Source organism: Sminthopsis crassicaudata, chromosome 6, assembly GCF_048593235.1.
Source record: "Sminthopsis crassicaudata isolate SCR6 chromosome 6, ASM4859323v1, whole genome shotgun sequence".
NCBI lineage: Eukaryota > Metazoa > Chordata > Mammalia > Dasyuromorphia > Dasyuridae > Sminthopsis > Sminthopsis crassicaudata.
In genome coordinates, this window is record NC_133622.1 from 78,880,732 (window position 1) to 78,896,552 (window position 15,821).

The 15,821-nt window shown below is 31.1% G+C and overlaps 1 protein-coding gene across 4 annotated transcripts in view; it reads right to left on the bottom strand.

Moving 5' to 3' along the window:
* The window catches only part of LRBA (LPS responsive beige-like anchor protein), a 742,057-nt gene that overhangs the window by 494,355 nt on the left and 231,881 nt on the right, over positions 1-15,821 (bottom strand). For all 4 annotated transcript variants that reach the window (XM_074272516.1, XM_074272513.1, XM_074272515.1 and 1 more), the window contains exon 34: positions 15,260-15,321. In XM_074272516.1, the coding sequence (XP_074128617.1) occupies positions 15,260-15,321 (62 nt within the window). The remainder of the gene's footprint in view (positions 1-15,259; positions 15,322-15,821) is intronic.

The following is a 15,821-nucleotide window of genomic DNA, read 5'->3' on the forward strand; positions in this document are numbered from 1 at the left end:
TCTTTCTACTACAAATACATCACATTTTCCAACAGAAACTTAAAGTACCAATCTCTAAGTCAGAAAACAAATCTAACTTAGATCTGCCAAAGACTAGCAGGAAATGTTTAGAAAATCACCTGTCTTCTCCAACCCTCAGTTTTCCTCTGGGTAAAATGAAGGTAATAAAATTTGTATCACATACATCAAAGACTATTTAGTAAATCATTTTGTTAAAAAAAAAAAAAAAAAGAGTGCCATATAAATGTGAGAAATGCCATTATCCTTACTGATGATATCAACAATACTATGGACCTAGAAGAGCAAATTATAACATATCAAAAAAAAAAAAAAAAAAAGAAAGAAAGAAAGAAAAAATCAAGTCTTGGAATAATATATCAAGAATTAAAATTTTTAATTATTTTAAAAGAAAATCTACATCTCTGGGAACATTAACATGATAAACAGGAGCTATCTAGATTTTGTACTTTTAGAGATTCATTTTGCTTTGCAAAAGACATAATGTTAATTATAAGGCCAGGAAGATCATAACATACTGAGAGTTATGTAGCTGAACTAGTGGTGATAGACTAATCCCTGAGTTATTCTGAGAGCCCGAGAAGTAATAATGGTACTGACCAATGTTAAATAAGATATCAAATAAGCACATAGCAGACACAACGTGCCTGGCAAGCAGTATAAAACTGCCAGTTTTCAACTTATCCTGCTTTCTGATTTCTTTTTGACTATGCAGCCTTCCCTATCTTCACAAACAAATTTGCTTTGATCCATTTGTAAAACATAATTTTCTCCCTTAAGAATATCAACTTTAGAAGATCATATGCTAATATAATCCCACTGGGCATATTTGTAAGCTTTCAGATAAAAAAAGACAACTAATGGATATGTTTTGCTCTAAAAATGGCACACAATGATTCAACAAGCTCTGCTGGCTTCTAGAGACCCAAAGATAAAAAAACAAAACACCTGAAATAGCTTCAGCTCTTAAAGAAATACTAAATTCTATTGGGGGAGGGGGCAACCCAACATGAAAACAGATGAGAAAATACAAAATACATGAAAAATAAATATAAAGTTATTTAATGGAAGGAAAGCAGAAAAAGGAAAGTAATAACTAAGTCTCAGATAGGAAGAACCACTTAAATTGAGCCTTGAAGAAAGGTAATGATACAGAAGCTAAAACTAGTTTTCCTCCTATTTTTGGTGACATTGTTTACATTTTTAAAATAAGTACTCTCAGAAAAACTTTGAAAATAGCACTCCTATCGATCTTGATTTATCAAATGCTAATTTTAAGATGAAGCTCTAAAGTAAAAAAAATTTCATGTAAATCTGTATGATACTTAGAAACAGGATACATAAATGAGCTGTATCTGCAAACAGCATTTAAATATAGCTATCACTCAACATCAGAACACATATTATATGTAAATACACTATCCCAAAGCAGACATTGAAGGGAACAAATAACTGACTAGTTCTAGTCAAATTTATAATAAACTGAAAAAAGAATAGGAACACACACACACAAATACATATACATATATATATATATATATATGTTGTGTATATAAAGAATAACAAAACAGCAGCATAGGAAGGCTTTAAAAACCAGTCTTAAATTTTATTCAATGAAATAATTCATTATTTCATGATAATAACCTAAAATACAGGATTTAGTTCTGACCTTGTTCTTAGAAATCACTTGGTCCAACTTCCTCATGCTACACATAAAAAAACTGAGTCTTAAAGGGGGAGTAACCTTCCAAGGTCATAGAGGTAGTATCAGAATCAGAATTTATCTAAGATGCTTCGACTCCAAGAGCAATACTTTTTATATGATAGCAAAGTAGCTACTTTCTTCTAAAATGTTAGAGATTATATGCAAAGAAAGCTTAATGTGGTAACATAGGATTGGGGGGTCTTGAATCAATCACTCTATTTAAAGTAATCCTTGATAACAACTGCTCTATACCCAGATAATATTATAAGATAAAAACAGCCCTACTGACTCAATCAATCATAAATGCTTTCAACTTTTCATAGTTCTTAATAGAAGGAAACTGACACTCAGAGAAATTAACATTGGCAAGGTTGCAGAGTCAAGATTTGAGTGACTGTCTTCTGACTTCAAACTGCATTCCTTTCACTGCATTACATTGCTGGAATAAGAAATTATCCCTCTCTCTGTTCTAATATGCTGCAATTCTAAACATTTTGCCCCAAAGCAACAGAATCATCTTTTATCCAAAACATTTTCATAGGATTAAACCCTACACATTTTAACCTACCATATCATACCAAAAATTCCTTATATGTTCCATACTATATAATTTCCTCCCAGTTTAGCTATGATTTTCTGAGCATGGATGATTGATTCAATGTAATGTTTAAAAAAAAAAAGCAACAGAAAAAGTCCAGAAATATCAATAGGACATGTGCACAAATTCCTTCAGTTACATTTATTATAAAACCAAAAAAAAAAAAAAAAGTTAGCATTCACTGAAATTCCAGTGTCCTATATCTCTACCATTTGCTCAACCCTTTTCATAGCTCCAAGTTAAACAGACTAGTTGTAAAGCAGCAGGGTGCCAAATTAAAGCCCACTTTATTTTCAGAGGTCTCCACACTCCTAGGCTGACTTCCTGTCAGGAAGAGTTCTATTTCACTGCATAGCCCAATCAGCAGGGAACTTACAGAATTAAGTGCCAGTTGATATTACTTTGTTTTGCATTTACCACCCATGAGAATATTGTTCAAAGATCTAGTTATAGAATCAGCATGGTCTCATCCTTCTGACTAGACTGCCAAGCCACGGGGTGTGTTCCCCATTCCACCAAATTCCCCTTAAATGGTTATGTTTTCAAAGTCCTAGTGTGCTGGTGAAGCAACAGGATACCTTGTATTTCAGAAGAAATATTACATGTGAAGTTATAATTATTTTAACCTTAAAACAAGGGGATTTCACTTAATATTATAGAAAGGTTTTTTGCATAAGTTTTCACCTAAAACATGACAAAAATGTTCAAACAAAAATAAAAGTCCTTTTATTACATGTGACAAAATGATTGTTTTTGTTTTTGTTTTGTTTTTAATTAAGGCTTTTCTTTAAAGGGAAGAAAAAAGGGCTTGGAATCTTAAGCAGAAATTAACAATATATGCTAGCTAAGTGTCTCTATTCAAATTTGATCCAATTTAAGCATATTCAAAAAAACATTTCTGCCAAATCACTACAGGGTAAAAGAGCTATCAGGTGGATGGATTTCAGATTACTCCTTAAAATTACAGAGTAATCTAAGATCTTCCACATCCAATTTCCATTCTTCAAGCTTTAAACATTATTTTCAAAGACCTACTCAAGCAAGACATAAAAAACCAATACCCAACCCATGTTTCAGGAGCCTTTATTTTACTCTATAAAAGATATTGTTTCTGTTTCACACAAAATGTTTTTTTAAGGTCAAAATTAAATTAACATCCCTTTTGATAATATGGTACAGAATGATTATATTGGATCTATCTGTGTTCCCAGCTTTTATCTATTATACCAGTTACATTGATAGAAGCTCTAAAGAAAAAAAACTAGGCAGTCAGAAATGAACAGTGATTTTTTTTTTTAAACCCAATAGCAGTGAATCAAAGGGCTCAACAATGTATTCTTATTGATTTTTTCCCCTGACCAAAAGGTCATGGGCACTGACACTTTCAAAAAGCACAAGTCCAAGATATGTAAATTAAGATTATTGCAATACTCAAAATATAATCTAGAAAGAAACTACAGGATCTAAAATTGGAAAAAAAAGAGAGATCTTTACAGAATTAAGAAAGAAAACAATGTGGAAATAATGAAAGTAATGAAATCTTATCCTGAGTAGGATGCAAATCAGAACAAAATAATATGATGGGTAAAAGAAGGATGGCTATTTGATCATATTTTTAATTCTGTAAATTGCTTTGAAAATTTCTCACTATGGAAGAAAATTTTAATGCAATAGGAAAAAAGTTTAGTACAATAGATATAGACTTATGCATTTATTATCAAAGATAAATATAAGATGGATGAAAATGCCTTTGAATAACACATTTTTTATTAAAATAAGGAGATTATAAACATTCAGACTTCTCTGCCATTAATTTTTGGGGAAGGTGGGGAAGGAATATAGTAAAATATTACTGCATCTTTGTGAGCAAAAGTGATGGTATCTGAAAATCACTGCCTGCAATTTTAAAATTTACATAAAGGACAGAAGTTCCTGCTAAATTGTTATGAATAAAGAAGAAAATGGTTGTACCTTCTAATACTAATCAAAGCAATAGATTTTAAAATATATTTTTATTAATAATTTGTATTAATGCAATTTATGTTTCTCCCTATCTCTCTCTCCCTGGTCCTGCCCAGAAAGTCATCCCTTCTGATAGAGAATTTTTTAAGAAGTGAAGAAGGGGAAAAAAAACAGAAAACCAATGACCACATAGAAAGAGGTTCGTTTTATATGCAATATTACATACCTACATATTTTAACATCCAAAGGATGTGCTGGGTGGCAGCAGTATCTTCATATTGTTCTTATGGGGCCAACCTTGTTATGATCAATTTTTAAAATTCACGTTCAGTAGTTTTTGGTGGTTGTTCTTCCAATGCCATTTATTAAAGGACAACAATATGACATTAAATTCTTGTACCATAATTGTTTAGCTATTCCTCAATTTGAAAGATATCGACTATATGTCAATTACTGACACTCCAAAAAGTACTATGAATATTTTTAGTATATACATGAGTCACTTTTTTCTGCATTCTATATTTACACCTCCTTGGTGTAAACACTAACATGGTATGGACATGTTAGTCACTTATATTATTATTATTAGGTTATACAATCTACCTTATATATCTCTTTGAACTATATTAATGAGAATATTATTTCCTTGTTTCAATTAATACAAGATATTGAATATGATTCATTACTTCCAGAATTATGTTCATAAGAGTTGAGTGATGTCAGAAAATATATATTTATTAGGAGAGTATATATATAATGATATAGCATTACAATGCTACTACTGTAATGGGGAGGAGAAACAAGTGTTTCTTCAGAACCTTAATGTCTTCAAAGTATACCGAACTGAACAAGAAAAATGTAGGATATGGAGTTGTATCATTTTGTACTGAGGGATTTAAAGGAGACAGAGAAGGGAAGTTAAAAGGATATACTAATATACAGAGGATGAAGAGCACTGAAAATCCTATTTTACAAATTTGGAATTAGTGAGGAACAAACTAACATGGAGGAAAGGGCAAGGGAAGCAGATCAGGTAGAACTCATTCTTTTTTTTTTTTTTTAATTTTTGCTGAGACAATTGGGATTAAGTGACTTTCCCAGGGACACACAGCTTGGAAGTGTTAAGTGCCTGAGGCCAGATTTGAACTCAGATCCTCCTGACTTCAGAGCTGGTGCTCCATCCATTGTGCCATCTAACTGCCCCAGACCTCATTCTTAATAAAACAGTCTGATGCAGAAATGCAGAAAATTGAACTCAGTGGGCAGAATCATGAGAAGATTTTATCCAATGACCACAGAGAGGGAAAAAAAATAAAAACATTGCAATCTATGATGAAGGCATATTGCCCATCTTCTTATATCTCTTGACACAGAAAAGAAAACTTAAGGCACCAGAAGTAGACATAGTAATTCCATGGATTCTTTTGACTTATTTATTACATCTTTGTTTATTTTCCCCCTTTCTCTTGGCTTTCAATTGGCAATATGGGTATAGATGTGAACCATGAATTACTAAAAGAGCAGGTTGCTTTTTGAAGAGGCAGAAGAACCAGAGACCAAATTGCCAACATTTCCTGGATTATATAGAAAGCAAAGGAGTTCCAGAAAAACATCAATTTTTGCTCTAGTGACTACACTAAAGCCTTTGACTATGTGGATCCCAATAATATGTAGCAAGTCCTCAAAGAAATGGGGCTACCAGATCCTCCTACTTGTCTCCTAAGAAAATCTGTATTTGAACCAAGAAGCAACAGTTAGAACTGGAAAATAACTTTGGTTTAAGACTGGATAAGGAGTATAATAAGGCTGCATGTTGTTCAACATATTTAACTATACACAGAATACATTATGCAAAATGTCATTTTGCATGAATCAAGAGCCAGAATTAAAGCTGCTGGCTGAAAATGAAAAGGAAGTTAGAATTGATGAGAAGAGAGTAAAAGCTGATTTGAAGCTTAACATTAAAAAAAAATAATAATAATAAAATAAAAAACAACTTAGGTCTTGGCAACTGGTCCTATCATTCCTGGAAAAAAGAAAAGAAATAGAAGCAGTGTGTGATTTTACATTCTTGGGTTTAAAGATGACTGCAATAAGGGGGCAGCTAGGTGGCGCAGTGGATAGAGCACCAGCCTTGAATTCAGGAAGACCCGAGTTCAAATTTGATCTCAGACACTTAACACTTCCTAGCTGTGTGACCCTGGGCAAGTCACTTAACCCCAGCCTCCAAAAAAAAAAAAAAAAAAAAAAAAGACTGCAATTATAAGATACTTGCTCCTTAGAAGGAAAATTGGGGCAAATCTGGCCAGCATACTTAAAAAACCAGAAATAGTACCCTCCCAACAAAGAATAATGTAGTCAAAATTACAGTTTTTTCCAGTAACAATGTATGGCTGTGGGAGTAGGGCTTTCAAAATTGACGTTTTCAAATTGGGGTGCTGGAGAAGATTTCTCAGTTTCTTGAACAGCAAGGAGATTAAATTAGCCAATACTTAAAAGAAATTGATTCAGGCTATTCACTAAAAGGTCAAATATGTGAGCTTCAAATTCAAAGCTTTGGCTACATAAGGAAAAGGTAGGCCTCACTAGAAAAAAAGGATGGCAGAGAATGAGATGGATAGATAGTGTCAACTAATGTGTGGTTGGAACAATTTTGGGAGACAGTAGAAAATAGAAAGGCCTGGTATGCTAGTCATAAAGAGTTGGAGATAACTGAACACATGAACAACAATGGAGAGGTGGGCCTCAGAGATGATAGGGACATTAGCAATAGTGATGGAAAAAAGGGGGAAAAGGGACTGACCTTTTTTTTTAAATTGCACAGTAAACAACAGAAGTAAACTGAAAAGGAAGAACAGACTAGCATGATAGTTGTAAAGGTAATGATGAGAATTTATCATACATTTTTCATTTTAAAAGCAAGTAATTTAAGTACAAATCTTATATAAATACTCTTTTTCTATTCTGATATATACACTGAAGTGTTCTTTTTGGAATTAAAGTTTTTAAAAAATGAAATTAAAACAATACTGAAAGACTTTAAAACACCTATTAGTGCAATCACTAATTATAATTACAGAATATGGACAACCCAATAAGCTTTTCCTGAGCAGAAAGCTGGTGGACTTAAGTGCTGAATAAGCCCTACAGTATCAAACAAGTCCAGTGCACTTGTTTCTTTTGCTTAATTGTATTTCTTTATTACAAAGGAGAGTTCTAACAGGAAATAAGGGAAATAATTATGAAATGACAATTATTTTTTTTTAAAACATCAGCAAAATATTTTTAATGGTAATTCAATTACATGTGATGGCAAATCACCAAACTAGTCAAAGGTGCAGAACTTACTGCTCTCTGCTTAAGTGTTTAAGAATTGTAATGCTGCATCTTTTTAATGTTCATTCAGAAATCAACAAGCATTTGTTAAATATGGACTTTGTATAACATACTGCGTTGAGCACTAAGAATACAAGAGAAAAAGTGAAACAGACCCTACCCAAAAGTAGCTTATAGTCTAATAGAAGGGACAAGTTATATGCAAGTATAGAAAAAATAAATACAAGGTGATTTAGGAAGGAGTACAGTAGCAGTTGGAAAGATCAGTAAAGTTGTCTTTTGGAAAGTGGTACTTGAGTTAAGTCTTGAAGGAAACTTGGCATTCCAAGAGATAAAGAAAAGAAGGGACTGTGTTCCAGACATGAGGTATAGTCAGACTTTAGTCACTAGATATAGAGCAAAGAATATAGAAGATATAATTTAATTTATATAATAGTTATCAATCCTTACAAGTTATGAAGAAGATTAGAATCTCAATGGTATTAGAGTCAACCCAAGATAAATTATGAATATTTTGGGGGGGAGGAATATATTTATATAGTCAGAATGAATTGCAATTGGGCTGATGGACTAATAGGAAATCAAGGGCTCCACTCAAGTCAGCCAAACTTTGCCTTTATATATATATGCCTTTAACTCTTAAAAAGGATCCAGAGCATAGTGATTCATGTCCTATACAGGCCAAGGAAATATTCTGGAAGAGCCCTGACTGAATTCAAAACACAATCTTGTGGTTGTAAATGTGGTTATAAATAGCATAATCTTTAGTGCTTAGTGCCAATGAAATGCAGATACTCCTGGGCATGGGATACGCCCAATCTTTTATGGTAAGGTTAAATAGTTATCTGCCACTTGTTCCCTTTAAAATAAAGTACAAGTTTTAAATGTAATAATGTTTATTCATAGGTATCTTAATATCTTAATATAGTTATATTTTTGAAGAGTAATTGAACAAAAACTACTTAAAATTTTTTAAATAGTCACTATGTAATTCATATTGAAGCACTCCTATTAACTATATAAAAATCCCATTGTATAAATCATTTTAACTTATATATCAACATTAGCGACTAATAATAAGTAGTAGAAAAAACTATAAAAGGAACAAATCAAATTAACAAACTCTGATACCTGACAGTTTCATGACAAAGATGGGAAGTGATAAAGGACAATAAAAGAAATTAGAGAGGCTAAAGACATTACACGAAAGCCTTATAATTCTGTTTCATGAATAGTTTCTTTTAAAAAATTATTTGGTGTATTTAATTTATACTTTAACATATTTAACATGTATTGGTGAACCTGCCATGGGGGGGGGGGGAAGGAAAGGAAAAATTAGAAGAAAAGGTTTGGCAACTATCAATGTTGTAAAATTACCCATGCATATATCTGGTAAATAAAAACTATTATTTAAAAAAAATTAATTGGTAGGTCTCAGAAATGATACCCAAACAATTTAATATAGAATAAAATATTCTATGTTAACAAGCAAAAAAAAAAAAAAAAAAATAAGAGAGTACTGAAATTGTAATGATTTCCAAGTCATCTATGTACAGCTAGATCAAAAATTCATCAGTAGTACTAATTTGTTTTTTTAAAAAACGATACTAACAATAATAAAATGATGTGTAATACAACTGAAATTATTTTAAACTAATTAAATAAATTACTAAAAAAAAATCAAAATGGGAAATGAAAAAGAAAAATGACATCAACATAAGTGATAATAATTTTATCCAGAAGTTAGAACAATGTAAACAGCCACTGCAAAGAAACCAAAAAGTGCCCTATAAACAAATATTAGACTTATATGCCAAATGGCTAGCAAAAGCAATAAGGTGTAATGTAAATCTCTCTCTACAAATAGAAAAGGGAAAATTATCTAATTAATCAGAGAAAAGTAATGAAAGATAAGGTCAATTTAAACAAAGAATAACAACAACAAAAAATACCCAACTAAGCAAGATCAACTCAAGGACAATCAAGGATTATAAACAGAAGAAAAATGAACAAAGTAATTTTACAAAATTAATTTTAACAATTTGTTTTCTCTATCAACATTGGAACCATTGCCCCTGAACTACCAACATCACAGTTCTCAAGGTACTTCCTAAGCAAATGGAACTAGAGAGAATGCGGAAAAAGAACCCAAATAAAGCCAAGTACATAAAGTAGAGATTTGTGCTGGACATAATAAAATGTGGAGGAAGTTTATGTACTAATACACAAAGGATCTTAAGAGGGGGAAGAAGCCAAAAGCATGGAGACAATCTCAGACCTCTCTGATAAGCCCAAAGTAATGTCTAAGGAAACATCAATAATTGCTAAAATATATTTATTCTTAGTTCCAATGATCAGTAAGCCAGCCGTGAGTATGATAACAACGGTTAGACATAACATTTTTTCAATTAACCAATCTACAAATTAGAGCAATGTTGGCTACATTACTTCCCAGAATCTTCCCAAAACTTCAAGGATAAAAAAAAATGCTTTGTTTCACATTATTGCCCATTTTAATCTGTTTCTAGTCTACTTCCCCAAGTTCATGGTACTTACTCATCTTCACAAACTCAACAATCCAACCCAATTGGCCCATTTGCTATTGTCTACATATAAGATTCAATTTCTTATTGCTATGCATTTGCACAGTCTGAACCCTGGCTTCTTTCAAAACTCAGTTTAATCAAGTATCACCTTCTAGTTGAAGCCTAACAATACTTATCACATACATAATAGGTTCTTATAAATGGCTATCCCATTCCCTTTCCCCTAAGCTCACACGGCCACCAACAATTCCAGTATCTTCTTACTTAACTAAATATTTAAAAATACACTGTAAATAATATAGTGATAACTCGGATTGACATCGTTCATATAGATTTTTAAGCTTTGGCTTCACAAAAGCCCTTGGAAACAGAGAATACAAATGTTATTCCTATATCTTCCAGATGAGGAAACAGGAGCAAAATGTTTAAGAAACTTCTTCTAATCACATAATGTAAATGTTATAGTGGTGATTCAAATAAAGGTCCTCTCCTCATTTCAATTTTAATGTTCGCACTGCTATAAAATAATAGTCACTTAAAACCTACCTGAAGTCCTAATTATTAAAAATAATAGTAATTCTGGGCTCACAAACAAGGTGAATTAATAATTACTACTTTGAGCACTAACAGCTCCATCTTTGCTAATTATCATTAAAGGTAATTTCAATGAATACCATTAAAGATTTTTCAAGTTTTACACTAGAGGAACTTCTATAAAGCATTCTCACAAATTAACCTGCGACAAAGGCTTAATGTTTCCAAATACAACAGATTCCTGATGGAATTTCATTCTATCAATAGTTGCCATACAGGCATAATATAAAATAATATACGTAGAACATTTTGCAACCCTAAATTTTATATAAAAGTTAGGATGTTGTATTTGTGTGAGTGTATGTGTATGTATAAAAATTTAAACATGAGCTTGTAAGCAAAAGGCGGCAATCAACATTATGATCTATTCCAAGAAATGACAGACTATTGGAGGTCAAATTTTCATTTGGTAGTTGAGCAAAATGAATTGGCATTAATTATATCTATTCATATTCAAAATATCAAAAAACAAAAGTTCAAAAATTAAAAGAAAAATAAGTACTAAATGTCATGTATTCAGAAACAATAAATGGAAAGAATCAAAGGATTGTAGATTTTGAGATGGAAAGAATTATTGAGGTCATTATTAAACTGCTTCATAGCTGAGAAAGATAAGGTCCAGTAAAATGGAGTAACTTGCCCAAGTACACATAAATAGGTGAGGAAGCAAAATTTGAACACAAATTCTAAGACTTCAAATGGATTGATCTTTTCATGGTGCCACACTACAATGCATCATAGAAAAGAGGAGAAAGAACATGAGAAGTTAAAAAAAAGGGAATAAGAAAAATCCCTTAATTGCAAAGACAGACTATAAGATCAGGTATAAGAGATTCACAAATACATTTTACAGGAACACAATTTTTAGATTATTTAGAAATTTTAGATTTAAAAACTATGAGAAAAAAATTATAATATGGGTGTAATAAGGTTCCATATTATAATGTCAAGGAAACAAAGTTCAAAATTACAAACTTAATATGTTTTGATAATGCCATTTAAAAACATCTGAATAAAATAGTATTTTATTTTAACTTTTGCTTTTTAATTACTCATATAGGAACACCAGGCCAGACTATAGAATGCTTCTAGTTTTTTTATATACTGTATGCATTTCTGATAAATGTGAAAAGAATAGATGACCTGGCAGAAGGCTCAGACAATAACATGTGATTTACAGGACATGAATGCAGCTACTATAAGATTTATCTGACAGCCCTCTCCGATAGTGGACTGTTGAGTATCCGATGGAATGATTTCTAGTCTGGAAAGTCTACTACTGAGTAGCCATACACATTATTTATTTATTAGATGTTTTGGGTTGAAACCATTTTTAAATGATGCACTTCACAATGCACAGCCATAAATTTGGCTTTAAACCCGAGAAGGGAGGTAGTGTTATTGGAATGTATGTCAGACTGAATTAGGATGAGCAATGCAACGCTTTTATAAAGTGGCCTTGAATGTAACGTCAGTTCTTTCAAAAAATGATATTAATGTCAAATAAGCAGGATACAAACATTTTGTACAAGGCTAAAGTAATGTTAAATGAAACTTTTTTTAAAATATAGAAGGTTTTTCACAAATGATAGTATTTTCACAAATGTGTGAACACTTGGAACCTACAAGTTTTATGTTTGTGCAAAACAATACTGGACATATGACAACTTATTCCATTTTTACACATTAAAAATAGAATTTCCTAAATATCAAGTGTCACCTAATTTTTAGATGACAAAATATTTTAAGTCAAGGTTATGCAGTTTAAATGTTGAACTATTTTATATAAACTATCTTCTAGTTATATCTGTGGATAGACCAATTGTAGTAAGGACTCCTTTATACTACCAATAAATACTACTATTTCTGGAGTTAAATAATTTTTCTTTCTTTTTTTTTTTTAAATAGCTGCTTCTTCCATAAAAATGTGTGCAGGGAAAATTATTAATTCTGTGGCTCAATGAATCATTATTGCACATTTATATTATTCTATGGTCTTTTTGCTGCTAATGATAATATTCCAAATAAGAAAATTTGCATGTTTTTTAAAGTCTGAGTTTAATCTCCTTCTTGTTACAAAAGATGGTTTGTTAAATACTATGTTAAACAATATAATTATAAAATTACTTGTAAATGAAAACAGGAGAAATAATCAAAGTGTGTTTGAATTTCACAAAATTAAACATCCGTAATTTGTAAAGTTTAAAATCACATTTGCAGATGTTAAATTCACTAGTATACCAGATTATTTATGAGATTAAAAACTAGTTTTTGACCTGATCTTTTGATCTTTGGCATGTAATCCTCTCCATCTCCTCTTAAAAAATTAATTAGAATTTTAGCAAGATGCTATCTCTTCACTTACTGCTGTAACTTGCACCAAAAAAATATATCAATCAAGCTCAACCCATCCCCTCCCAATATCTGCAAAATGTCGTCCTGAAATTGAATTTCATATCTCTTTAGCTTTCGTGTATAAAAAGACAGTTCACTTCTTAACAAAATAAATCACTTTTGTGATTGCCACACTGACCTCTTTGAATTAGGAAAATTCAAAGTGAAAAATGTAATTATCACTGTAGGACAATCTGTATACATCTGGAGCTAATTTTTGCTTTATTTCTCACATCATTTCTCATAGTGAATATATATTACTGGCGCATTGAATTTTTAAGCTCAAAATACTTAACAATTTAACAAGTAAAAAATACATATATATTTTTCTTTTGAATAACAATACTGAGGTTTCTTGTCTTTTGGTATTTACTTGGCTAAGTGATCTTCATATCTCATTTGATTAGATTAGCATTAAGCAGCACTGTGACATTTTTGACAAATAGGTGCATTAGAGCATGTCATTTTATTCCCTTTTTTTTTTTTTGGCTTCTAACATTCAGCTATGTGATATACTAAAGAGAATGTGCTTGTGTGACACATATGATATTTTTCCTTATATTAAAAACATTTTTTCATTGTCTATAAAAAGTAAAATCCTTTTTTTTTACAAAAGAAAAACACAAAATATAAAACTGTGTCAATATAAACAGTAATTTCTGTCAGTTTTTAAAAGAAAGATAACTAAAATTGCACATAACAAATTTTACACATGTACCATATTAGCAACTGATAATTTTCTTCCAAGAATTAAGCAAGCAATTATTTCAATACAGAGAACTGTAGTGGAGAAAGAAATTTGTTAAATGACAAAATACTGTTTTCTGAAGGAGATGATTAAGTTATACAAACATGATTCTCACTATAGCCAGAATAATAAGCCTACTAGAAATACAACTACTCATTGCCTAGTTCATTGTAAAATCCATTAAGTGTAATCTCTACAAGTAATTGTTCTTATTGCACTTTATTGACACTGCACAGTATTGATTTTTCACACCTTCTATGATTCTTTCATTTGTATTCATGAAATGTCCATCAGCACAGTCTAAATAAATTTGGCAATATAGGCACTAAAATGAATAAATCAATGCAAAGAAACATTAATTTTGCATTATCCTTATTCGTCAGGCAAGTAAACCATAAGGGCTATAAATGAAGGTCAAAGGTTTTGAAATGGGTCAGAACCCTTGACCTCTAGACCAATACCCTTCCCATTAAAAAAGGCTATTTTAAAGTTTTAAGTAGGGGAATTTACTACCAACAAGATATTGGTTTTAAAAGACTACAAAGAAAAAGTTCAATAAAAACACTCCTCTATTTAACTGCAAACAAAAATGAAAAAATAAGCCAAAAGTGTATATAGTTCACTCACAAAGTACATGTTTTTATTACATTAAGATTTATGCTTGTGTGCATAAATATAAACTCACACAAACATGTACATAGAAGAAATACAATTTTAATATATTCTAAATTCTTAAGACTTAATATAAGATAAAAGTAATAAAAAGACTTACAAAATTATTAAACATCTAAGTAATTCTGCTTTTAGTACTTAAATGCTCTGCTGCTATTCCCCTAAATCCACTGTACATGTCAAAAATAATTAGCAATGACAAGGGTTCAAAAGTATTTATCACTCATTTTATAACCTCTACACACAAAAAAAGAAGAAAACCCATTATTCCCAGAGGAGACAGAATGCCACTCTCAAGCTGTAGAAATAAATCTGTTTCTATAACCTTAATATTGTATTGATTTTTATCTCCTCTTATAAAAGATGACAGCAGAGAATTATTTAGTCACCTCAAGATGGAGGTTACATATAACCTAGACATTTTTAATGGGACTCTAAAAACCTCTGTTTTCCCTCACCTACTCAGATCACTAAGTACATAAACCAATATGATCCATTAAGGATCATAAGGAGTTTGGAAGTAGTTTTTCAAAAAAATTTAGTAAAATCACTAATAGGCTATAATCTGGAAATAGCAATTAATCAAACAATCAGGATACACTTATTTCCACTTCTGATACACTTTTAAAATAAAATTTACCTATGAATTCCTAAAAGATAAAAATTTTACAATTGCGTTTACTCACCTGAGAACACAGCAGCATAACCAATTCCACAACTGAGCTACTGGACTTCATGCAAACCAGACCTATTTTTAAAAACGATAAAAAATAATGTGACAAAAGTACATCTGAGGCTCTAATTGCATAAAAAGAAAACTTGTCAAAATTTTTTAAAGTTACTAAACATTTATTTACACATCAATACAGCAATCAAGAACAAAATATAGTTTGTAATTTCACTGTGATTTCTAAATGTCTGAATAGAAAAACATTATTTTTATCATACAAATTCTTTTTCTCTATATTTTCTGATGGATCATTGAAATATTATGTAAATTCATATATATTCACAATTCATCATTACTTGTAGAAATGTGCATAGCATATGCTATATTGATTGATATCATCTACATTTTGTGTTTTCAAAAGAGTTGGTCATTATACATGCAGAGAAGGGAAATGGCTCCATGACCTTTGCTTTCTCCACTCCTCTCTTTTCCTTCAACCCTCTAGCTATCAATCAAGTTTCCATTCTGTTTCATGGCAGTAGACATCCCAAACACTCTTATTAGTACTTTGACCTGTG